The 25,538-nt window shown below is 37.0% G+C and overlaps 1 protein-coding gene across 1 annotated transcript in view; it reads left to right on the top strand.

Annotated features, from left to right (window-relative positions):
* Nucleotides 1-885: 885 nt before the first annotated feature.
* The window catches only part of LOC104408822 (ELKS/Rab6-interacting/CAST family member 1), a gene marked incomplete at its 5' end in the record, with an annotated part of 177,792 nt that continues 153,139 nt past the window's right edge, over nucleotides 886-25,538 (top strand). Inside the window, 4 exons of the mRNA XM_010018544.1 lie at nucleotides 886-1,023; nucleotides 2,360-2,500; nucleotides 3,607-3,747; nucleotides 17,316-17,509. Of these exons, the coding sequence (XP_010016846.1) occupies nucleotides 886-1,023; nucleotides 2,360-2,500; nucleotides 3,607-3,747; nucleotides 17,316-17,509 (614 nt within the window). The remainder of the gene's footprint in view (nucleotides 1,024-2,359; nucleotides 2,501-3,606; nucleotides 3,748-17,315; nucleotides 17,510-25,538) is intronic.

Genomic DNA, 25,538 nt, shown 5'->3' with positions numbered 1-25,538 from the left:
AAACTCATGATAAAGATAAACCAAAATCAATTTCAGTCCATTCTTTAAACAACAACAAAAAAACCTTATGTAGTTGTTCTGCTATTAGTAATGCATAGATTCTGTACATAGCTGGATTGTAAGTTTACACATGCTTGCATAAGAGAAACAAAAAAACTCGTATGAAGAATCTTGTATCAGAAGACTCCTTCCATGGCCATGGGTTACAGAAGAACATTAGCAAGGGTTTGTTTGGGTCTGTTTCTTGCGATGTGTATGTATGCATAAAATGGGTTTAGCATTAGATCTTCTCAGTCTGTCAAAAAATATATTCAGAACTTGTAAAATGGATCAAATTCGACACCTGCAGGAAAGAAGGCTAATATATTTTCTACCCAGGGAATGGTGCTTTGTGGTAATCCATCGTACAGTAAATTGCCATATAAGATGAAAAAAGCAACATGCCAGTACAGTAAAGAATGTGACAGTACCAAAGGAAATACTTAAAATAATACTTCTTTGCAATTTCTTAATTATTAAGTGCCTTTTTTGGTTTACATATACAGTCATGTTTTTCTCAGCTTTTTTCCTTTCATGTTGTTAATGCATTGATCATCCATCAGTCACACAGTGCCCAGCATCCTTAGAAATGAGGAATAATACTCTTCCTTTCTGTTGGTCTTGTGCATATTATTTAGACTTTCTTGCTCTGAATTCTTTCCTGATTATCAGAAAGGTTACTGATTCCTTGTTAATGTTTGATGGGCTTGGTTGCATAGCTTGATGGTTTGATGTAGGATTACAGGAACTAGGCCTTTGCTCAATTCCTTTGCTTTAATACACTCCCAAAATGATTTTATATGCTTTTGCTTGCTGTTGTCTTAAAATTTATTCCTGCTTTTTAAGATTGAAAATCTACAAGAGCAGTTAAGAGACAAGGAGAAGCAAATGAGCAGCTTAAAGGATCGAGTGAAATCCTTGCAGGCTGACACCACAAATACCGACACTGCCTTGACTACGCTGGAAGAAGCACTTGCAGAAAAAGTGAGTACGGAAAGCCTAAGCCTTTTCTTTCAGAAGCTTCTTCTACTAATAACCTCTCGAAACCTGGCTTTTCCGTGTTTCCTGGACTCTGTGTACAAGACATCTCTAATACGAAGGGAGGAGGGATGAGTGTGTGGAGGCTGTAGCGTGGGTCCCTCACTAGAGGGCACTGCAGGATATCCGTAGAGCCAGGTCGGGGTACTCCTCCATCCCCTGGTACCATGAGGAGGGCAGGAAGGCAGAGCTGAACCACAACCTATTGCCTTGATCATTAGCTACTTGTCATCATTTTGTGTGGTGGTGAAAGAACTCTGTGTTCTCACAGTTGTCTCTTTTCATGGTGTATCTTTGGTGTGATTGTGGAATGCCTTACATTTCAACTGTGTATTCTTCTGCTTTTTGATCTTTCTTTCCTGCCTACCTTTGTGCCTGCCTTCCTTCTTCTTTGCTCAGATATTTTAATAGTAATTTTATTTTTCAAGTTTTGTTGTGTGAAATGGAGTTTTAATTCACAATATTGAATCAAAATGAATAGTTATCCTGATAACTAACATTTCGTTATGCTTACCCAATTCTCAGGAGACAGCTGACTGAAGGAATAGCCTTGCCTATTCTGTTTTAGTGAGGCAACCTTTTGAATTTACTGTGCATTTTTTCTTGATTCCCAGAGAACCAGGGTTACAGCTCTTTTAGTCCGTCAGATTCTATAAATATAAACCTATAGTAAAGCCTTCCAGACATTGGGGAATTCACTTGCATCCCTTCAGATTCCAAGATAACCAAAGCTCTATTGATACCTGATCTACTTGAAAGTTATTTTGCTTCCCTTTCTTACTGTATATTGATCCCGGTGTCACATATGCAGTACAGCCCTTCCTCTCAGCAGGACCACAGACTTAACTGTACATTTTGGAAAAACAAGATTTAAGTAAGGAAGGAAGCAATATATAATGTATCCTGGTCTATGTTAATTTTGATTACCAGAACAAGATAAATTGTGTTGGACTGTAACAGTACAGTGAGCTTTCAGAGATACAGAAAGCCTGGTATTTCTTAGCAGTAAATCCATAGATTTCTCAAGTTTCCTCCTTTTTAGGATCTGTTTTACAACCATTCAAAAAAATAGAAAATGGCAGTGGTCTAGTGGGCGGTGTTCCTGCCCATGGCAAGGGGGTTGGAACTAGATGATCTTAAGGTCCTTTCCAGCCCTAACCATTCTGTGATATCCTACGCTCCTCCACATCTACAGTGTGTAAGAAGTGTTGTGATAAGAACTTTCAGATGTTGAACTTAATAAAAGGGGTTTTTTTTTTCATGGAGCGCTTTCTTTTCTTAGGAAAGGACCATTGAGCGCCTAAAGGAGCAGCGTGACAGAGATGAACGAGAAAAACAGGAAGAGATCGACAACTACAAAAAAGACATTAAGGACCTGAAAGAGAAAGTCAGCATTTTACAAGGAGATCTCACAGAGAAAGAGGTTGACCAGCAGAATGAATCTATTGTGTTAGAATTGTTTGTTGTATTAGATTTGAGGTGAAGAAAACCATTCCTTCATAGTAATGGTCCTTCAACAAATTTATCTGATAAAATGGATTGTTTGAGAATTTTTCCAAGCATAAGTATTTCAGAACTACCTGTTTATGGGTAGCACACAGTCCCCTTTGCAGCAGTTAATCATAGTAGTAGCAAATGAGTGATGGTCATTGATATCATTTACTGGAGCTCTGCTTATAGACAGCTGAAGGCAGAGAACAAGCTTGTTCCTGTCTAAATACAGGGAGGAAAGGACAGAGGCTGATCAAAGCTGGAGGTGCTAAAAGTATGCAGATAATGTTTATTCCTTTATGCAGACAATACAGCTAGCTCATTCAACTCTGAGAAGTGTTCTGTTTTGATAATTAAATTGCTTGTTGGTAATGAGACAGTTTGTTAGAGAAATTAACCTAATTACATTAGAGAAATATAAACATTCTCCGTTCCTCTCTTGGAATTGTAACATTCAAGTTTACTTACTATCTTTTTCAAAACTCAGTTGAAGTAGAGCCATACAAAAAACCCCACCAAAACTCATCCAGGAAGTGCTAAGATTTTGTCTGCTAGAAAGGCAACATTTGACAGGAAAAAAGTGACATAAAAATGGTTCACAAAACAGGAAGTTGAGATCTCTTTTGGTGATAGGTAGCATGGATCGGTTTCACCTCATACCAGTGGTATACAGAAAAGCTTTGAACACCATCAGTTTTAGATACAGCAGCCGAATCTGATATGCATATATGATTTTTAAATAGCATTTTAATTAAAACCAATTTTTCTTAACCATGACTGAAACATGAAATGCAAATTCCCGTTTACAAATCTTTAAAAATGATTTTGAAACTAATTTACATGAGGTTTTATTCTGATCCTGAAAACCTGAATTAAGCTGTCTTAAATCAGTGTCATGAACATCCTGACAGAATACATTGTTCTAAGTTGGGACCCGAACAGTGTGAAGGGACAGGAAGAAAATAAAGCTAAAAAAGAAACTAGCTATTGCACATAAAGAGTATTTACTTGATAGTTATTTTACATCTTTTATTTTAGTCATCCTTACTGGATCTGAAGGAACATGCTTCATCCTTAGCTTCATCAGGACTGAAGAAAGATTCCAGACTCAAGACACTGGAAATTGCATTGGAACAGAAAAAGGAAGAATGTTTGAAGATGGAAACTCAATTGAAGAAGGTAATCTCACTTCATATTTAAATATGTGGTGTAAACATTCAGTGTCAGACAAATTTGCCATGCCTACACAGAAAACTTTGGGTCTTCAGTTTGAATTCTGTGACTTGGTTTTCAGCAAGAACTGTGAAGTTGTGTCTGTGCAAACCATACTACAAGATAAGCCAATCAGAAAGTAACTTTCAGACACTGGTGCTAATTTCAGATGTCATTTACGTGCAATAAAAGTGCTGTTGACTTTTTTTTTTTTAACAGGTACTAGGAATTAAAGACTTAGTCTGCTTCACTACAGTTCATAGCAGTACTTGTGCCATTAAGCTGGTGTAACAGCTAAAAAATTAACACCTAAATGTTTCACATATAAATTATCAATGCTTGTAGGTGTTAATGTGACAAATCCAGAATCATGATTGGCCCAGCCCATAGGAATGCGTAAAAACAAATTAAGAGAATGTGTCACCAGTGAAGTGTGTGATCTTTTGTTTTAATCTCATTGCCAGTCGCAGCTGATACACTGCTAGGATTTTTCTGTTCAGAAAAATAATACTCTCTTACAAGCAAGTTAATTCATTTAAACAGAATCTTTGGGTTTGCACTGCAAGCAAACATCTTTTGTGTTTGCATTGCAAGCCTTCTTTATTTTAGCTCTGAGTAGCATAAATACTGCACTGTTTAGAGGAACACTGATTTAACTTTTTGATTTTAAAAGAGCAGGTGATGATGAAGCACAAAACACACTAATCAAAATAGTGATAACACTTCTACTTGTAAAATTAGAACAAGACATAAGGCAACATGATTTTTTAAAGACACTTATGTCTTGGTTTATAGTGTTCCAGCTGTTTCTTTACCTTTACTCAGGAAAAGAAGTAGTGCCCATGCTGTAGTTTGGAACTCTGTCCTAGCTCCTCAGTTGAATGTGAGATCAAATATTGAGTTATCAGTTAAGATCTGTTTAGGATTTCTGTTGCGTGGGTACAAGGTGGCTGTTAATGCACCTGAGAACTCTGTGTAAGTGAAATTTACGCATATACTTATATCTAGACCCACCATTGCCCTTCTTTTTATTTCTATTATGCAAAAGAAACAGTTCTGTTATTCAGCATCAACAAAATACAGCAGCAAAAAAAAGATAGTTGTATACATTGAAGTGGTCTCACAGGCTGTTTTCAGTGTACTGTAGAGTGGATGAGTATTTCAGAAGTTCTGAAGGACCCTTTCATTTGAATTCTCTGTCATGAATTGCAGTTTCACCCTTTGTCAGTGTGTTACTAGTAAGAAGTTGAGGAATATATTGTAGCTAAGATTTGCCAGAGATTGTTATAGCAATTGGATGATAGTATTAGTATGTAGGTAGACAGCTGTGGTGGAGAACATTGTTACAATTACTTTAAGGAAAGAAAAAAAAATAAAGTTACTAACTGTGAGAGCACATAACAAATAGGTTATGAAAAACCAGTTGTGGAAATTCAGTTAATTAGGGAATGTGTCTGTTTAACATTTCTTAATGTACTGCTTTCCGCAGCTTCCACTGAGATAACTTTACTCACTATAAGCAGCAAGTATATCAGTAGTGTAAGTGGCTGTGGAGGTTGACCAAAATCTGGTCAAGCACTGCTGGCTAAAAGATGAACGTGCAGTTAATTTGCACGGTGATGACAGCAGTTTGTTATAATTCCTTTAGGCCTACTTCTGCTTATTCCATTTCAGAGAGGATTGTGCTTACTAGCTAGTATCCAGGAACATTGCATAAGGCACTCAGCCACTTCATAAGACCATATATTTTTTTTAATCTAATCTCTTTATTTTTTTTTTTATTTTTTTACTTTTTCAGGAAATAATAAAAAGGGTGAATTATTCTCCCATGACGCTTTTCATGAGGGTTAAAATGGGAAAATAGCTGAAATGTTAAGAGCACTATTAGTTGTACAGGACAGCTATGGGACAAATAACTCTATTCCTAATTTGGTTCCAAAAAAAATAATGAATATAAATTCATTTTCATGCAAATACAAATAGAGTTGTATCCTCCCATCCAAAGGAGCTATCAAAATAATTCAGTCAGGATAGTTTCAGTTTTACAAGTAAAGAAAATTGATAGCCTGCTATTACCTATTTGCAGTATAAAGCCCTTCGATAAAACTCTGAGTATCTGGTCCTCTGCTTCAAGCGTTATTGCTTACTAGGACATTTGGACCATTGTTTCCTGTGCGGAGACCCTGAAGTGCTCCTACTCACATCCTACAAAATCATAGATACCTTCTTCCTTTTTTTAAAATACTGTGTCATACTGGGCTACTGCATTCTTTTATTCAAGGGGAAATTAAAATTCAATTGACAGATATACAAAAGAGCCCACTTCTACCACTGATCCTCCTTGCTTTCTAGAACCAAGTCGGGGTTACCCTTAGTTACTCAAGAAAAAGTAGTTAGCAACCACTTGGATGTTTTATACTTATGACTTTTTAGATATTTCTTTAATAAGTTTAGATATTACTTTAATAACCATTTTCCAGCTGGTTTTAATTTAACAATGTATTTTGTCACTTGCAGAAAAGTAGAAAAATGTATTTTTAAAAGGCTTTCTCTCTTTAAATACATTTCAGATATTTATTCAGGTAGTCTGAAATTTTCAAGGTGGGTTAATTCCTTGTCCTCCTTGAAACAATTATGAGAGAGAATCCAGCTTCTAAAACCTCAGGTTTACGCATCTGCATTGTTAACCATTGCAGGTAACTGTCACAATTAACCTTAAAACTAATGGCTCCAAAGATCATTCAATTTAAAGCTGAATTAGAAATTTATTATGTTGAGTTCTATTACACTGTCTTAGCACTCCTTTGCATAAGACACGCAGGAAGGACTCTCATGTACCTCTTCACAGCAAATGGCAAAAAGCTTATTCTTTTAGGTTATTTCTCTTACAGTTGGAATGGAGATGTGTCCAACATCAATCTTGTTTCCCTTGCCTCTTATTTCCACTGAACAGTTTCAGTACTTTCAGTTGAATCTCTTAGCATTAGGAGTTTAAAAGCTGACAGAAGAGACTGAATTGGACTACTCTTAAGCCATTAGATAAAAAAGATTTGGGCAGGCCTTGGAAAAAACTCTTGCTAATGTCTAAACAGTGAACCTTTGAGAAATCGTGAAGAGTGCAAGCTTCCACTTCTTCTGTAAAAGGAATTTAACTTTACACCAAAGTGAAATATTATTAAACAAATGGAGGGGGGTGTGTGTGCTGAAAAGTTACTGGTGTTATTTTTCTTTCCATGTAAGAAGTCTCCAGTATCTGACTCGAGGTGTCCACTTTTCTTTGTTACTGTTCCTCTTCTTACTAATGACTATTTTATATTGATCCCAGTCTCAGCAAATAAAACTGCAGTGTTTTTCATAATTGGAGTTGGGTTTTTTAATAATGATGCCATGGTTATGTAAATCATTGCTTCTGTGCTTAGTTGTGATCCTGCTGCCAGCAGGAGATACTATGGGAGATTCTGAATGCTGAAAACAAGCCATAAATCTGTGTTGAGTTTACATGGCCTGGTGTCCTGCCTCAAATAGTCTCCTTTTTTGCTGAGTTGGAATCATTAGAGGGAAATCACACACAGGGGGTTCTCTCCCCGTTTTCTGTGAAGTGTTATTTTTCCCTGTGGTGGCTTGTTTGCTTCCCTCCCCCCCTTTTTTTTTTAATTGGGAAACTCATTCTTCAACCTTCTTTTTTATTGTAATAGTTTTATAGCAAAAAAAGTTTTCTTCTGGTTGTTTTTCTTCAGGATACAAGCTTTTTCTGTCTTCTCTTTCCCATTCAGTATACTCTGTTTCATTCTGGTTTTCCTATCTGGGGGAGACCAACTAATATTACAATTTGTTACAACAAAGATGAGCAGATTTTTGTCTGTCTTCATTTCCAGTGCATAGTTTTCCTACCGATCGGTATTTTCCTTACTTGAAAGGGATCAAGGTTAGAGAAAAGAAAGAGTCCAAAACCAAATGTTAACAAACTTCCCCTTGGTGCATTCTAGGAACTTTTCATGAGAGAATGTTAGCAGTAATTCTCTGCCAGGAAAATACCTCTAGATTCAACAGGCTTACTCAGAGGGTGCTTTTTTTTTCTGCTGTGGTATTCTACCTTCAGGTTCAGGAGGATAGTATCTTTAAAAATGCAGCAAAAAATAACTGAAGTCTTGACCCAAATTCTATGTTTCACAAAGTTTAGCTCAGCTAGTCTAATACGGGCTCTGGTGCTTTTATTTTTGTGAACATGAATTTCCTGCCACAACTGAATACATTACTGGTGATATTGGTAGATAAAACAGAAATACCTTTTTTTGTTCTCAGCTGATGATCTTTATTTCTTCAAAGAAAGGATGGTAAATGATGTATTCAGCATAGCAACCTAGAAAGAAAAAGGCTACCGTTGAAATCAGGATGCCTTTTAAAAATAAAAGTAAAAACCCAGCAAGTGCGTTCAGTGTTCTGATAGTGTTAGTTACTGAATTAGTTTTCTAAACCATCTAGCTGTCTTGTAATTGATGTAAGTTAAGCACTAGAAATTAAAGTCCTTCTCAACCTGTAAAACCCAAACATAGGGCTACATTAAGTGTTTGAGGACTAAGAAATCAAGGTCAAGTTTGGAACTTGCACAAGGGTAACTCACCATGTTTCTCATGTTTCAAAAGCTCATTAGTAATGCATGCTAAAATCACAAATTAAGATTCTGTTGTCTTAGTAAATTAATGTTGTGGTTATTATTTTAAATTCTTTTCTTGTTACATCTTTTCTTTTTCTCTCTCACACTGTTCCTATCCCCAACTTTCCCCATCTTTTCCTGTCTTCTTTCTCCCTTTAGCACCCTGAGGTTTTATTGGGTCATCCATCCAAGCCAGTAAGTTCCCTGGCAAACTGAGAGGCTGTTGCCAACTCCATTTAATTTTCTGTGTTGCATGTGTATTCACCTGTGCATTATATGTTGGCCAACATAGAGTATATTGATGAATTACTTTAGTAGTGGGTATGGATAGTATAGGTACAAACAAAATTCTGTGATATGTCTGACCAGTCATACTAAAAAAAGCCTTCTGAGATGCTTTTTTCACTTTATGGCTGTGTTGGTCTAATTTCATTTTTGTTTGAACAGCTTAATGTTGTGCCAATGTTTTTGTTTCCCTTTGCTGCAGTTGCTCGAAGTGTCCTGTAGCTTTTCTTTCATCTCCATTGTCTGTGCATTTTTAAAGCAAGAATGTAGAATTTCCATGCAAATTAAGCTTCTTGCATGAAATAATTTTGTAACACCATGTGCAGCAGCACATAAGAAATAATAATTAAGCTATGGCAAGTAAAAGATTGGTTAATAACTTGTGTAACCATTACTGGTACTATGTCAGTTTAATTTTGGATCCTATTACCAGCCTTCTGTTTGATGTCAAAGAGCACTCCTTTCAAGGAGTGTTTGTATAATAAGATCTTGACACCATAAATTACGTAATCCAAGGTGGTTTTCATCAGAGATTTCTTTTGTGACTGTGTGCATAAGGAAATTGTGTTACAAAACTTTCAGGAGTCTGATATCTGTGTTTCGCTTGACAATGATCAGGGTAAATGTAGCTGTATCCTGACAATTGTTGTCTGAAGATCATGGAATAGCTGGTGCTTTGAATAGTTCAGGTTTTGTGATATACCATATTGCAAATTATTTTAATAAAGCAGATAATACAGTGCATTTGTGGGACTAGATTTGGGAAAAGAGTTGTGTGCAATAAGGAAAATTATTTTCATAGGACTATCAGAAATAACAATGAATAGTCTACTAGGGCATAAAAACTCCTACACTATATTTTGAGTTATTTATTATATGTAAAAACAGTCATTAATAAATATTCTAAAGTGTTTAGTGCACAAAGATTAGAAAAACAGGGGTTTTTTTCCTTAAAGGATATAAGATTAGTAGAGATGCCATTTGAAGGATTTCATTATTTAGTATTTCACAACAGAGAATATTTTTCCCCAAAGGTTTTGTGTGTTCAGGTATGAAATGCAGACGCAAGACTTTTCTGGTAAATTAATATGTTCCTGCACTTCAAAATAATTTGACAGCCTCCTAACCTGTGGAATACACTGGTACAGTCATTACTAAACTTGTTTAATGCATCCTGTTAAATAGATTCTTCTATCAGTTTACGGTTTTAAATCTTTACATTGTTTCATTCAGTCTTAGATTCTGTTTGGTTTTGTGTCTTTTTGAAAGAAACTCAGCCAAACTCTCAGCCATAGCAACTCACTGTTTTTAAGAACAAAATGTAGAAATATGTTAATTTTAACCTTTTTTAACACTAGTGATTTTTTTATTAAAAGATTTGGTCCGTGTACCAGATATTTTTGATGCCCTTTTTAAGTTTACTTAAATCAGCTAAAGGTGAAATGCATTGTGTACTTGTACATGCTCAGCAGAAAGATAGATTTAGCAATGAAAGATTCCACCTGCACTGGATATGCCCCATCCTGAAGAGGGAGCAAGACCTTCCCATTTCCTCTCTCCATTACCACAGTCTCTTCTAGGTCTGGTCATTTGAGCAGGCAGCAGTACTGCTAAGTAGACTATTCACCAAATATGATGCTGGTTCCAACCAGCTGCTTGATCAAATAGAGCAAAGCAAGAATCAGCGTCGTGGTGTGCAAAACAGATCAGGACAAATAATCTGTTAGGATTGGAAGTTGGTACTGAAAGTTAGCCACTGGGAAGATAAAAGCAGATTGGATTTTGCTGGGGGAATGAGTAGCTAGGATTACCAGGAAAATTATTCTTCTCCTATGAAGAAAGGCTGAGAGAATTGGGCTTGTTCAGCCTGGAGAAGACTCAGGGGAGACCTTGTAGCAGCCCTCCAGTACATAAAGGTGGCCTACAAGATAGCTGGAAATGGACTTTTTATAAGGGCATATAGTGACAGGACAAGGGGACAATGGCTTTAAACTGAAAGAGGGAAGATTTAGATTAGATATTAGGAAGAAATTCTTTACTGTGAGGGTGGTGCGAGACTGGAACAGATTGCCCAGAAAGGTTGTAGGTGTCCCATCCCTGGCAGTATTCAAGGCCAAGTTGAAAGGGCTTTGAGCAACTTGATTTAGTGGAAGGTGTCCCTGTCCATGGCAGTGGGGGTGGAATCAGATGATCTTTAAGATCCCTTCCAACCCAAACCATTCTATGGTTCCATGATTGTACTGAACCTGGGACTCAGCGAAGACATGGTATGAGGATGGGCTTGCACATAAGTAGAAGGCACAGGCTACAGGCGCTGTTGGATAGAACTAACTGTGCACAAAAAAATGCCTCAAACCTGAAAAATGTGATAGGAAAAGTATGAGGAGCACTGGCAGATTAGTGGAATCTGCAGATGTAAGAGGAGTGGAATTTGAACCCAGCGAAATAATATTGATAAAAGGGCAGGGAAATGAGATATAGTAAAAAAGGATTGTATTTGGTGCAAATAGGTGAGAGAATTTGTGCTCAAGAGAGCATATTCTCTATGAAATCTTTTGTAAATTGCACAATTTCTGAGACTCCCCATTACTTGGAAGTCAGAAAATGCAAAATGTGGGAACAATCTGTGTTTTGTTTACCAGTATGATATAGTCAGCATACATAAGGTACAAGAGTCTGTGTGTTGGTTTTTAAAGTTGCAGTCCTGTTGATGGATCATGACCATGTCAACATCATCTCATGCAGTGGAAAATTGGAGACTTTTTCGCTCCTATTTTCTTTTACTTAAAAAATTAAAACTTTCCTACTCGATCCCATTTAGAAACCTTGTTAAGATAACATAGAATCATAGAATAGTTAGGGTTGGAAAGGACCTTAAGATCATCTAGTTCCAACCCCCCTGCCATGAGCAGGGACACCACACAATAAACTATGTCGCCCAAGGCTCTGCCCAACCTGGCCTTGAAACAACTCCAGGGTTGGAGCATTCACAACTTCCTTGGGCAACCTATTCCAGTGCCTCACCACCCTCACTGTGAAGAACTTCTTCCTTATATCTAACCTAAACTTCCCCTGTTGAAAAGTTAAATATCCAAAAGCTAGGAAGTGGCCAATGCAAACTGCATGGCCTTTCTCATTTTTCATTTTGAGGTGGTTGTTACAGCATTTATATCTTAATTATTGTCTGCCAGACTCTTGCATTGAGTGAATAAGACAGAATATTTTTGCATCTCAGTTTTTCACCTGCACAACAGGTATAATAACACATCCTCATTTCCCACTGTTATGAAGTGGTTAGTTACCATTTGCCAAGAAACAGTCTACAGCATGATAGATAGAAAAACTGGGAAAATACTTCTTTTCAGTGTCCTTTTGTAACTTAAACAAGGTATAGAGCCATACACTGAATATCAAAAAACAAGTACCGATTATCTGATTATTAGTGAGTAAATCCCTTCTGCACATCGAATGAAGCTCTATTACTGTAAAATAGTAGCCTACGTTCAGGTAAGCAAGGCCTGGTTTAGAGGAGGCATGGGTAAGGGGGTTGAAGTACGCTTGCAAAGAAAGCAATCACCTGGGCATTTCCCTCCTCTCTTTGCACACTCTGTGTTGGCGTAAATTCTAAAGAGAGCAAATTGTTAAAGTTTATTAACGGCTATGGGAACTCACATATTTCCAAAGAGCTCACTTTTTTTAGTAATGGGTTCTCTCAGGGCATCTCCCTGCTATTTACAATTCAAGCCTTCTTTATGAAATTATTCCAACCAAATGCTTGCTTGTTCAGTGTCAAAATTTACAGTCAGATTTACAGAGACTAACCATTGAAAAGATTTTGTCAATAATAAGATAACAAACAACTCTTCGACAGACTCAAGTTTTCTGGTATATAGTATATAAAAGAATTCACTTCCAGAACAACCTTTTTGAAAAGCTGTATTACAGTGTGTGGTGTTCAGAGCATTGGAACTAAAGGGAGGAGCAAGTCTGGTTGGTTTTCAAATTTATAATTTTGTTGAAGTAATAAAGACACGAAAGAACGTAGCGCACATGTTTTATCATTTGAATTGCTGCCTTCACAATGGGAAAAATAAAATTGTTATAAGTGTTTCTCTTTTGCAGTAAATAATCATAATCTAGTTTTGTATTTGTGTGTGCTTTTACTATTTTTAGGAGACGTGAGGCACACTTGGAGCTAGGAGGGTGGATTAAAATGGGATTTCAGATTCTTGGGAACTTCTGTTTTGTGGCCAAAAGTTCTTGGCAACATTTGTATGTGAAATGTTAAACTGAATTTACTGTCTCAATTCATAGGTAAAAGTAGAAAGTGTTTGCTGTGAATTATTTGCTGTTTGATTTGGTTAATCTTTTAGGAATAATGATTTGGAATTTTAGTCATAATGTTTGGAATTTTTATTTACATTTTAGAACTTTTAAATTAGATCTGTGCTGTTGTTTTCTCCCCTGCTTCTGGCGTGCTTTAAGCTGTGTAAGACTACCTTGCCTCTTAGTGAAGAGTTGGCACGAGAAATAATCATCTTTGAAAATTCTTTTCAATGTGTTTTGTCTTCCTCTCCTCTCCATCTGTAAATAGTGGTTCTTTCTGTGAAACATTGGTCATCTTTGTTTTAGTTGTAGAAGTTGGCTTTGTCAGCTGATTTGCTGTGGAAGCAATACAAGTTATATTACATTTATCTGAGGAACAATCACTCTTTTCTTTTATTCTTTAGGTACCTGAAGTATTCACCCCATCACTTACCACATTCCAGATGGGAAATGATGGCTAAGAGCAAAAAAGCAGAAAGCTGTTAAACCACCTTTTAGTTTATAGTCCCTCATAAGAACTTTGAGAACATATCCAAAGTAGTAGGCTTAAACTAAGTAGTAAGGTTAAACTATTCTCGGTGCTGAACCACTTAAAATTTGAAATTAAATTAACACTGGCAAAGATTAATACTCTCAGATGAGCTTTGCTAATAAAAACACAGCTTAAGAAAGTACTGTTTTCTAGCTAAACATGGCTGTGTTTCTTACGCATACCAGTGCAGAATCAAACATGGAAGTTCGTGCTCTTGAAAACAGCTTGAATTCACCTTTTTGACTCCGCATGGGAACAGACATGGAGAGCTAATGACAGGGTCAGTAGTAACAGTTAAGAGGTTTAAAATAGCCTGTTATCAGGTAAACTCGGTGGTCTGTGACATAGGCTTTTCTTATTTCTCATTTGTCACAGGAGAAGGTGCAATGTTCCCTTCACCCTAAGCAAGCTGTTTTTTCAATTTATTCAATTTTTTATCATACTTTTATACATTTTCACATCTGCCTGTAACTATATTAAGAGTTTGCAGATTTAGGAACACTGTCTCAGGCAGAGCTGAAAGTTGAACCTGTGGAAATGCACTTCTTACAGTCTGTTAGCACAGCACAAACTGTCTTAGTGCATTTGTCACTTTATATGTCGATTCTGTTTCAAAAATGAAATTACGGCCTTATTTTGGAATTTTTGCACACGTTTGGTGGGCAGGGGAAGTTGTATGTTGGGGGGGGGGTTCTGTGCATATAGGAATTGGTTATTTGTGTTTAACTTTCTTTACGGTTAAAAAAAATACTGCTGAATTATTTTGCACAATGTTGCATTGGGAAGGTAGCCAATTTCATCTGTTCCAGGTCTTGATGTGAGTTTGTGGGAAACCTCTAAATGCATTGATTTTTTCTCCTGTACAATAAATGAATCCAATAGGATTTTTGGTATGGCCATGTGACATGTATTTTGTACATAACCCACAAAATGGACCAAAATCACTCAGTCAGTAATTCATAACTGGGGAAGTGGTCTCTAGTTTACACCATATCACGTAATGTTCTCTTTGTGTTAGGTGAAAGTATCCATACTTATGTGCATTATATACAAATAATATGTGTTACATGTCTTAACTAATAATTTATGTCGTGTAAATAGGTCTTTCATTCTATAAGAACCAGACACATTGACTTGTTGGCTAATTTTCTACAAAAGAAAATTGATTTTCTCTTCTCAGTAGTGTCTCTCGGGTTGTTGTGGAGATACTTTTATTAACACAGAGTAATATAAATCAGGACTGTCCTGGCAGTAGAATTGCATTAGGTCTTATAACTTATTTTGAATTAGAGAGTTTAGTAATCCAGGCTAACAGCCTAGCTTTGCTGGGTTTTTTTAAAGAAGTTTCTTGATTATCTGATTGTGTATTTTGGATGACATTAAAAAGCCTGGAGGAGTACTTGCTAAAACAAACAAATTGAGATGTTTGAAAAATACTTAAATCCAGTACAGAAGAATTCAGGTCCTGTGTCTGGTGAAAACCAGACTTAACTCTATACATAGTGTCTCTTAGGATAATATGGATGCTCTCAGTAGACTTACAAATGCCTCCTGGTAGATTTATAGGTGCCCCTCCAAAACAGTATTTCCAGTTCCTGCAAAACAGTATTTGGGAGGGAAGGGTGGGGGGTTTTGAAATTTAGGAATAGTTGAAAAGGAAATGAAATAAAATATTTCAGTTTTTCTGCAGGCTGGAAATCCCAGTAAGACATTTCAGGAACACCCACCAACACTCTCCTTCCAAAGTAAAGTATGTTCCCTGAGGCTTGCAGCTGTTCGTGGAACCAACGCACTTGTCAGTCTCATTGCTGCAATGTCCTCCTGGAGTCTTCATCATCTTGGCAACACATTAATTAGACTTTTGCTTGCTGTAGAGAGCCCTTTCCAAGAGCATGTAATTTGAAGTGCTTATGGGGCAGTAAGGGATCTGGAAGCACTGACAGCCTTAACTACAAAAGGCTTCTCAAAGCTTCCAGGCTCACCAGGAATGCACTTGGAGCCAGGTCTCAGTCAGGAGCTCAGAAGCAAGATTTTCAGATTTACAGCTCAGTGGCAGAGAGGCGTCAGGGGTTGACTTAAAAGTCACTCAGAAGTGAGCCTTTTAAGTCTTCCTATATGCATTGCCTCGGGAAAGGGTTCTGTTCTTCCAGGATCTGTGGTTGTTGGGCTTTTCTGCTGAGATCTGCCTGGGAGACTTGGGCATTGCCAGACATTTTATTCTAGGCTAAAATACTGTGCAGGTTGTCTAGCTGAAAGCCAAAACAGTTTAGCATTGACCCTCAGGCAGGAGAAGCATTCCAATACTTGAGAAACCCAGATTTGTCCCAAGGTCATAGTCCCAGAAAAGACTCGTATCAAGACATTCTTCAGTCCTAGAATATTCTGCTTCGAGATTCTCTTGGATTTCACTAAAATGTGGCTTTGGCTTGAATGAAGCTAATTAAAAGAAACTTAAAAGCGAAAATGCTGGGGTCAATGAACAGATATTTTCCTCCAGTCTTCTTTTACTGAATAATTAAACAGATTTGGCCAATTGTATTTTTTGCTGTTTGGTTCTTTGGAAGCAGCAGCTTTTAACTCTGAGTTTTATGCTGCTGCAGTTCTGTCCAATTACCTTTAAAGGCCGCAGAGTATATCGGATTTAGACTTAACTGTGCTTTGGAACAGAACATTGGCAGCTTGTAAAACAACTTTCCACAGCTGCACACAAGGAGGAAAAAAGTCTGTAGTCTGATTTCCTATTGTAGGTTCATTTCAGACAAGAGAAAGGCCTTGAGTTTGCAGGCAGTCTTGGTTGGCAAGATAGCTCCACCAAACTTCTCTTCACTGAAGCACATTTGAGCAATTCTGAAATACCTTTAACTGATATCAAATAGCAGTTCAAGATACAAGAGCAGAGGGTATGGGAGAATGAAAAGATAGTCCTTAGTCTGCTGGTTTAAATTCTGGCATAAATGCTGCCTTTTCGTTGTCTTTTGATATGCTTGGGAACTGTTGAATTAATTTTACTAATAAATTATTGCTTTTTATAACAAACCAAACATTAGAAAAAAACCCAAAACCCCACAAAAAAAAAACAACCAAACCCAGAAACACTCAATCCTCTAAAGCTTTTTGTCCCCATAGCCAGATATTAAAAAATCATATTTCCTAGATAACTAGGCAAAAACAGTTTCAGTAGGTAGGCACACTCAAATTAGTCCTACTTCATATGGTTCACATAACTAGCAAGGACTTCAGTATGTTAGCGCCGTCTCTGCAGATCTATACAACGCTGCATACTCATGTAATTATTGAAGGCTGCTAACCTGGAATTTGTTTTTCTAGATAATCTAGGTTAAAAATACTGCCAATAACCAAGTCTACAACCATATCAGTGTTTCAGAAGTATATTTTAGACATTTTTTATACCCACTCACACTTAGATTTCTTTTCCTTTCAAAGAAGTTCAACTTTTTTCATGTTTTTACTTTGTTCTTATGTCAATTCTAATTCAAAAAATCACTTACATTTTTTAGATTGAATTAAGAAAGGTAAATTTATTTATAAATTTATATTTTCCTAGAAAGTATTTCCCCATACTTATAACTAGCATTTGCACCGTATATTTATTTCTGTGTAATAATTAATCTTCCCAGTTTGAAACAGATTACCTAGATAACATTTTGCAGTCATCATAGTATCTGTAAAATACGTATGTGTGCATGAAGTGTTTTTTCTTGAACCTTTTTATTACAGGCTCACGAGGCAACACTGGAGGCTAGGGCCAGCCCAGAGCTGAGCGATCGTATGCAGCAGCTGGAAAGGGAGGTAACACGGTATCGGGAAGAATCTAGCAAGGCTCAAGCTGAAGTGGATCGTCTTCTGGAAATCTTGAAAGAGATGGAAAATGAGAAGAATGATAAGGATAAGAAGATAGCAGAACTAGAGAGGTGAGAATAGTATGAAGTTACTAGAGAAGCAAAAAAGCTGATTAAACTTAGTGATAACTTAGTCCATTTTTCTTCTACAAACCTTAGAGTGCCTATTTTGGGAAAGTCTAGAGGGGTTTTTTGCCTTTAGTTATTTATTTTGGTAGACTGTAATTGAAAAGGTGTCTTACTGTATGCTTTCATTACCTGGCTGCTTAAAAACAGGGCCAATATAGATAGAACTAGAAGGGTAGATAGAGCTGTAAGGGAATGAAGATGGTAGGAAGAGCTGATGACACTGTGGTGTGCTTGGAGAACAATTAATTCTTTTGATTTAATGAATTCCTCAGGCATGTTTTAAAAAAAACCCAAAAGACTAATACAAAAAATTGCTTTAATAGCTTGTGATGCTAGGTTCCTCTGAGAAGCGGCATTGAAACTCTTTGTACTGGTAGGGATGCAGGTGAACTTTGGCTCATGTGAAGCCAAATGAACACGTTTGCTTTTGTCCAGACGAAATCTTATTTAGCACTTTTCGTCATTTTCTACCTTTCTGTTGAGCCAGGGTGTTCAGATATTTTTTTTAAGACTTTAATGTCCAAAAATTATGATTTATTAAGATTCCATGGCATTTGTATTGTAATTCTAAATCATAAGTCTTTAGAAAGACTTAAAACAGATTCTGTTTCCTATCATTTTCTTACCTTATATTGTGCCAAGAGGGAGTTTCTAGGCAGTAATACCTGTTTGGGGCTTTTTGTTTACTTTACCATTCTCAGTGAAGAATCACTAACTTGGAACAGCAAATGGAAAATTGATTATTCCCATTTGTCCTGGTAGCTGAACCCAGGACAGCCTTGAGCCAGAATAGTCTAATTTCTATCTTATCACTATTTAACTGACCTGCATTTATGTCAGGACGGTGAGGGCAAATGAGTAGAGGACATTTCAGGTTCTGCGTGATGACAATGGTTATTGTTCAATGGCTTGATGATAGCCAAATTATGGGCCCCTCTGAGTGTTTTGAAAAACTCTTTTCTAAGAAGTCCATTCTTGTTTTCTTAAAAGTGAGACAGCTCTGAAATTCTTCAACTTGTCCACTAGGTTCCTTCTCTCTTCGTGATTGTAAGCAGCATGCCGTTAGTTTTCTTGAAGTTGTTCTTTTATTTAACCACAATTCCCTATACCTGTGGTGTAAGCTTCATTTGAACACCCCAAAGCGAGGATACATCCTTTTCAACTGTCCATCCTTTTTTTTCTAAGTGATATAACTTTCAGCCCATGGATAGATGATGCCTTCAGCCTAACATTCAGGCAATAGGAATATAGAGGAGGTGCATTGAGTATAGACATGAAAAAGCTTAAATAGCAGTTACAAGTCGTATTTTTGTGTGTGATTTTTTTCAGTCCCTTAGAGGTGCCCATCTTGGGCTTGACGTTCACCATGTCATCATCTTAGGGCTTGCAGGTTCACTAGCGATCAGGATATAAGCAACAAGCTTCTATTTGAAGTAAGGTATGGGGAAAAAGTATGTTCACAGTGCATTAATTTTTTCTGTGTGCAGAAGTAATTATTGTTTAGGAAAAGCAAGTCAGAAATATATCTTATTCCTCAACTGATTCCTAGAGGAGATTGGAAGAGCAGGAAGATGGTTTCCTTATGCACACCTTTAATGCAAGTATCATTTTTTTTATTACATTAGCATTCAAGATTGGGGCTTGCAATGTGAAACACTGAATAAGCACATCCAAGTAACCTATAATAAAAAGAGTTTGTAGTCTACAAAGCAAAAATAACAAAGAAGAGAAATTAAGATGGGCCTCCCCCTTTATAGATAAAAGCATTGGCACCCAGTATTCAAAGAGTTAGAAAGGAGCTTTCTCTTTGAAAAGATGCAGTTCTAGAGATCTGCAAAACAGTTGTTTTTCATGTTACAATGGTAGTTTCTTGCTGCTTCAGTCACAGACCAAACTCTTGCTGCATCAGTGAAAGCATAAAACCCTCAAATGACTGGGCATCATTCCATAACAATTGGGTGAATAATATCACTATTTAGTGTTAGCCATTCCTTCTTACCACCAGATCTTCACTCTTATAAGGAAAAAAAAATAGTCGTCCTCTTTTCTTCTTGTCATCTTTTGTACTAGTACTGAGATAAAGTAGAATATGTCTTCTTTTACATCTAGTATCTATTTTATCAGTGTCAAAGACTATTTTTGTTATCATGTGATTGCCAGCAGCTATGTAAATCAAGAGGGGAAAAAATCTCCTTGTGGGTTTTTACACAAGGCAGAGATTTTAACGTGCCCATTAAATGTATAGGTTGGTCCTAGTTTTATCTATCATGCTTGTTTATAAAGTATTCTTTCATATACTTTCTGATATACCCAGGCATGTTACATGCATGTTTAGAGCTAGAGTCTGTTTCCTGAGAAGGTTAAATAATTTTGCCTTCTGAAAGTCCTTCCTAAACTGTGGTCCATGCAGAGCAAGCTAGAAATTATCTTGACTTTTAATGCTTCTGCAGCTGTTCAAACTCTGCTGTGCAAAGAAGAACCCTAGTGCTTGCAGAAGCATTTGTCAGCAAGCATAGAAGTGAATATTGCCGTGCCTATCGGGCACCAATATTGTTCCAGGTAGAACAAGATGAGAAAAAATAAGTCACTTTCAGAGAATAACTGTACTGATAAACCCAAGATTTTTCAAAAGAGTATCTCCCTGGAGTTTTCCCTTATGCTAGTTATATGTGACAACTAGAATATATGTCATCGGGAGAAGAGAAATAGTAAAATGATTTCATCCATAGAACAGAAGAAATGGGTTGCCTATTAGGGAGGTATGTATAGGGGAACAGAGAAGGAGAAGAGATAGGAGGAGAGGAAGATGAAATGAAAAGCAAAGAACTGTTCTCTTAAGCCTCTTCAGTGATGGCAAAGCTTCCTTCAGTTCAAGTTAAAATAAAGAGGGAAATGCTTTCATTCTTCAGTAACTGTTGCAATTATGGGGTGTGGGGGGGAGAGGGATGCTTTTCAGTGAATGGGAGGAAAGATGTAAGAAAATAATGTGTTAAGTATGGTGCATGCTATGCAAAAGTTTTGAAAATACTCTAGAATCAGCATGAGATTGAAATCAGAAGCTCATTAATTTATATCCTCTGTGGGCAGGACTTTGCTTTTTCTTATGGGAAGGTGGGACATAAGTCTGCATTTCTTCTGTGGGTGAACAGCCCTCTAAGTTTTGTTTCTGTCCCCGGATTGTGGTGGTGTAGAGGGTTTTGTAGCTGTCTGGTTATTCACTTTCTTTATAACTAACTGATTGCTTTTTGTATTGTCATTCCATAACTTCCTGTCTCTCTGTAACTTCGCATTTTGTGTTTTGTTTCCTTCCTCAACTTTTCTCTCCATTTTCACTGTCACGTCCTGGTTCCATGAGTTGGTTTGTTTTGTACGTGCGGGGTGTTTTTTTGACTATGCCTTTTCTCAGAAAGCACACCTCCTGCAAATTGCACCCTCCCTACCAGGTGTCGGTCCCTGCACCACAACATATAGGGGGGTTTGTGTGGGACTTCCTGGGAAAGTGAGTGCTCTATAAGGCTTCTGTTTCCTACGGGGTGGAATGTCACTGCTGGCTGCCCGGCTGCTGCTGCTGCTGCTGTTTGGGTCTGCTGCAATTATGCTTTTTTTCTTAGGTCAAACAGGAACTGCTTATGTCAAGTACAAGCTCTAACAGTCTCTGCATTCAACTCATGTCACAGTGGTTATAACCACAGTCCAAAGGAAGTTTGCTGCTATTCTCCCTGATTTAAAATCGGCAGAAGCTGTTGCTTTTCATTCTAATTCTCTTGCTGTGATTCACATTTAGTTCTAACCTCTGCTATCAGTTCTGCCTGAGCCAGATAAAACTCAAGTGTTCTAAAGTGTCTCATTGATAGAGGTCAGTATTGACTTATTCTTGAGGTTTATTGTGATTATTATCTTGTAATAAGAAAAAGAAAAAAAAAGAAGATTAAAGAAAGAAAAATACTGCTGATCATCAGCGACATGGCCATCACAACCTTTAGATGTATACTACCTTCAGATGGGTAGTATACACACAGAGGTATTTGTGTGCATGTATTCCGCAAATAAGAACTGATTTGGTTCTTGAAGGGTGGAAGTAAACATGTATGTATATGTTGCTTCAGAAGTAAGCGCTGACTAAATATATGTGGAAGTCCTGGTTCCAGTTACAGACGTAAAATTGGTTTTAATTTGGCATGCTTGCTATGTATGATAGCTAATCCTTGTAAGGACATAGGACACTACTATTTTTGTGTTGAAGGAAACTTGACTTTGCTTTGGGAGCAAATGAAGATAGTACTCAGCTTTGGAATACCAGAAGTCTCATTAAGAACAGCTGGAAATGATGGCTATTTTAAGAGAGAGATTTGGGGGAGTTTTTCTAGAAAGAATTTAAGGTTGCCCCATTCAAAAAGAAACCTTCAAACTTTTGATGTGTAGCAGCCAAAGGTTTACTCCTCATCTGAAATATTTCTTCTCAATAGTAAATAAAAATGAAAGATTAAAAAACGTAAGGTGATCTCAAAGGAGTACTGACAAATGTGGACAGTACAAGGAAGTATCTTACTCTGTATGTCTTTAAGACAGTGCCATGTTTGTGTAGCAGTCTGAAGGATAGATGGAGAGAGAAATTAACTGCATGTTCCATCAACTTTATGGTTTCCTAGAATAGTGAGAAGGAAACTATACTAATAAATTATGCACTAAGCTTAAGACAACAATTTGAAGTTGAAATACGTATTTTCAATGAGTATATGTCTTATAATAGTTGTCTTTCATTTTCAAGTTGATTGTTTCTGTGAATTTTACATATATTTTTTAGAGAATTTCTAAACAAGAACTACATCAGGGCATGAAAGTAATTTAAAATAAAAGGATTGCTGTCAAATTAAAGAACAAAAGCTGTTCGTAAAGTCATAATCTCATCATCATTAAAGTTAACCTTGAGAAGATGGTATGACTATAGTTCTGTATTATTGTAACTCATTCAAGTTCTCCAAAAATAAATTGTACTCTGCTTCAGGCATAGGAAAAACTGAAATAAATAAATATTACTTTGAAGTACTTTAATCCATTTTGGTATCAAAAAATCATAAAAGCAAATTGAATATATTTATCTCTTGCTTGCATGGTTTTGTAAAGCATAATTGGTTGTTCTCCTCCACTTCCCTCAAAATTCCATAGCTTAAGTGAATACTAAGATTCTAAAGTTTATCACTCAAAACTGAGGACATTCAAACTGAAAATTGCCACATAGTTTTAATTAACCTCTTATTTGAGTCTGTGTATCACGATAAAGTGATACAGTGTTTAACCATACAAACAATTTTTTTCCACAAGAGTGTTGCCTTTGATGTATAAGGGATGTAGCTGAAACTGTCCCAAAAAAATCCTGGGTGAGGCTGATACCTGTCATGGAAAATTTCAGCACAATTTGTTAATATTTGGCAAACAACTGAGAACAAGGTTTTGCAATGGAAAAAAGTGGGGAGGCCCATAGTTCGCCTTGCTCCACCTCTGAGCGCACAGATCTATTGAATACGGAGATTTTCATCATTTCCAAGCTAGGAAGGTAAAGTCGTTTCTTCTCACTCTTGCTTTATCTTCATACAGAATGAACATTACACCCAAAGTCCCACATTAAGTTTCACAGAGGAAAAAATAGTACATTTTGTATCAACATAACTGCTTTAAATGGATAAGAATATAAGATGCTATTACCTTTACTTACAGTTATTTAACTTCAGACATTGGGAAGTATGCCAATTTTCAGAAGGCAGGTGTCTGCCCTCTGAAAATCAACCTTTGTTAGAGTGCCTTAAAGTCAACACTCAAACTTACTAATCACTTTTGAAACCTACATCTAAGAAAAAAGAGAGAGACTGCCAGTAATTGCAAATCCATCTGCAGAAAGCACCAGATAAAAAAGACATCATAGTGATTTTACGGTGAGTCCTCAATCCATCCTCACCTTTTTTATATAATGGGATATCCTTTTTCCATTTGTTCTTTATTTTAATTTTCCATTCTCTCCCTTTTCCTGTGATTTGGGAAAAACTTTGTGATATCGAAGAAACAGCTGTTCTAAAAAACAAGGTCAAAAACCTCAATTAGTTCAGCCCTTCACCTGATGAGAGGTCAGGGCTGGTGCAGGTGTTGGCTGAATGAGCTTGCCTGGTGTTGCCCTAGTATTATTTCCATATTCAAGCGGGCAGGACTGACACTATTAAACAGAGTGATTCATCTCTGTGGAACTGTGTACAGACTTTCTCCTTTGTTAAATTCAGCAATGGCCTGAAAGCTTGGTTTGTCTGCTAATCCAAGACTAAGGATCCAATCTTGGATCCTCCAAGAAGGACCCTATACTAGAGAAATACATGTGAGTAATTAGAAGTGCTGATGGTGAACATTTTTGAAGGCTTCTTTTCCTGCCAAATTTCCTGTACCATTCAAGTCCTGTTTGTTTTCGTCATTAAATCAAGGTGGTTATCAAGCATTTCCTTTCATGCCTAAATCAATGAATATAGGAGTCGTAATCTGATGATTTATACTCTGCTTGAATTGTAGCAGTGATGGCTTTTATTTAGTAAATATCTCCTAATCCAATTGCTAAATCAGTAGCGTAAGAGCTATGATGTAATTAATTATAAAACCAGATAAGAAATAACATCATGCAACTAATGAGCCTAGTTTGCGTTTTAGGATTTCATTGTTACCTGTCTTGACAACATCTCTTCAAAAGCTGTTTTGTAGCTTCGTTTCAGTCAACATCTTTGAGTGTTACAAGGGTATCCATACTCACAAACTAGTAGGTAAGGAGGAAAAAAAAACCGAAGACTTTTTATACAACTGATACAGTAAAATAAAACTGTCAGACCCTTACGTTGCCTTGGAGTATAGTAAGAACAAAAGGAAAATCCCGTAATTGTCAGTAAGACAGTGAAATAACAATGTTAGGGCTCCATGGCCTTTGTGATCATGATTGTGCTCTTAGATTCATACATGCACGTGCACATGGATGCACGCACAAACCTTCTCTGTCTGTCTGTCCATCTCTTCCCTATCTAAATATTCCCGTAGATATCAACTAAAAGGGAAGGAAAAGACCAGCCATTGTTCTTTTTACCAAGAAAAGGTATCAGAAGTGGTAAACATAAACTGCCTTCCTGCTTTGACTGACACAAGGAAGATCAAATGCATACTATTCTCTGTCAGACTGCTTGGAAGGCATGGCAAAGTAGTAAATATACACAATCATTCACTGTTGAACAAGTGGAATTCAAAATTTGACTATAAATGATTACATAAACTTCTTTCTAAGTACATCTGAGACTAATACAGCAGACTCATTCCACTCCCTACAATATACAAGCATGTAGAAAAAAATATAGCTGGAATAATCAACAGCTTTTTAAATATCTATTTCTTAATTAAATTACGGAAGTTTTCACATCTCACGGATTTTTTTTTGCTCTGCACCCAGTGATCAGATTTAGGTCAGCTATCTTTAAAATGAATGAGATGGCATTTTAAAAGAAGATGGGTTTCTCTGAGACTACCATTTGGTGTTACAATTGTCTTGTCTCCCTGTGTGACTGTTGCATCGGAGTACACAGTTAATGGGGCTGGGCAGAAACGCTGCTGCTGGATCTTGTAAGGAATGCTGCAAGTGTGTGTTCTTGCTTGAAGGGAAATAGTGCAAACTAAAGATTATTATTTTGCTCTGTAATGAGCATGTCTCGGTATGTATCTGATCCTGCTTGCTTGGGGCTGCTTCCTGGGGCAGATGCTTGCTGTGCTCCTCTGCTCAATTTCACTGATGTAGTCCTGTGCACTGAGGCTTCACCTCCAGCCTGCAGCAAATCTCCACTGATTTCCTAATAGCTGGTAATTTCCAGTGTCTGCCTTGTGTTTAGTTTGAGTGACAGCACAGTTCCAGATTTTTTCTAATTTTAATGTGCTTTCAGAAATTCCTCAATTTTGTTTGGAT

The sequence above is a fragment of the Nestor notabilis genome, unplaced genomic scaffold, assembly GCF_000696875.1.
Source record: "Nestor notabilis isolate BGI_N333 unplaced genomic scaffold, ASM69687v1 scaffold5557, whole genome shotgun sequence".
Classification (NCBI taxonomy): Eukaryota; Metazoa; Chordata; class Aves; order Psittaciformes; family Psittacidae; genus Nestor; species Nestor notabilis.
This window is presented reverse-complemented; position numbering and strand designations above follow the sequence as displayed.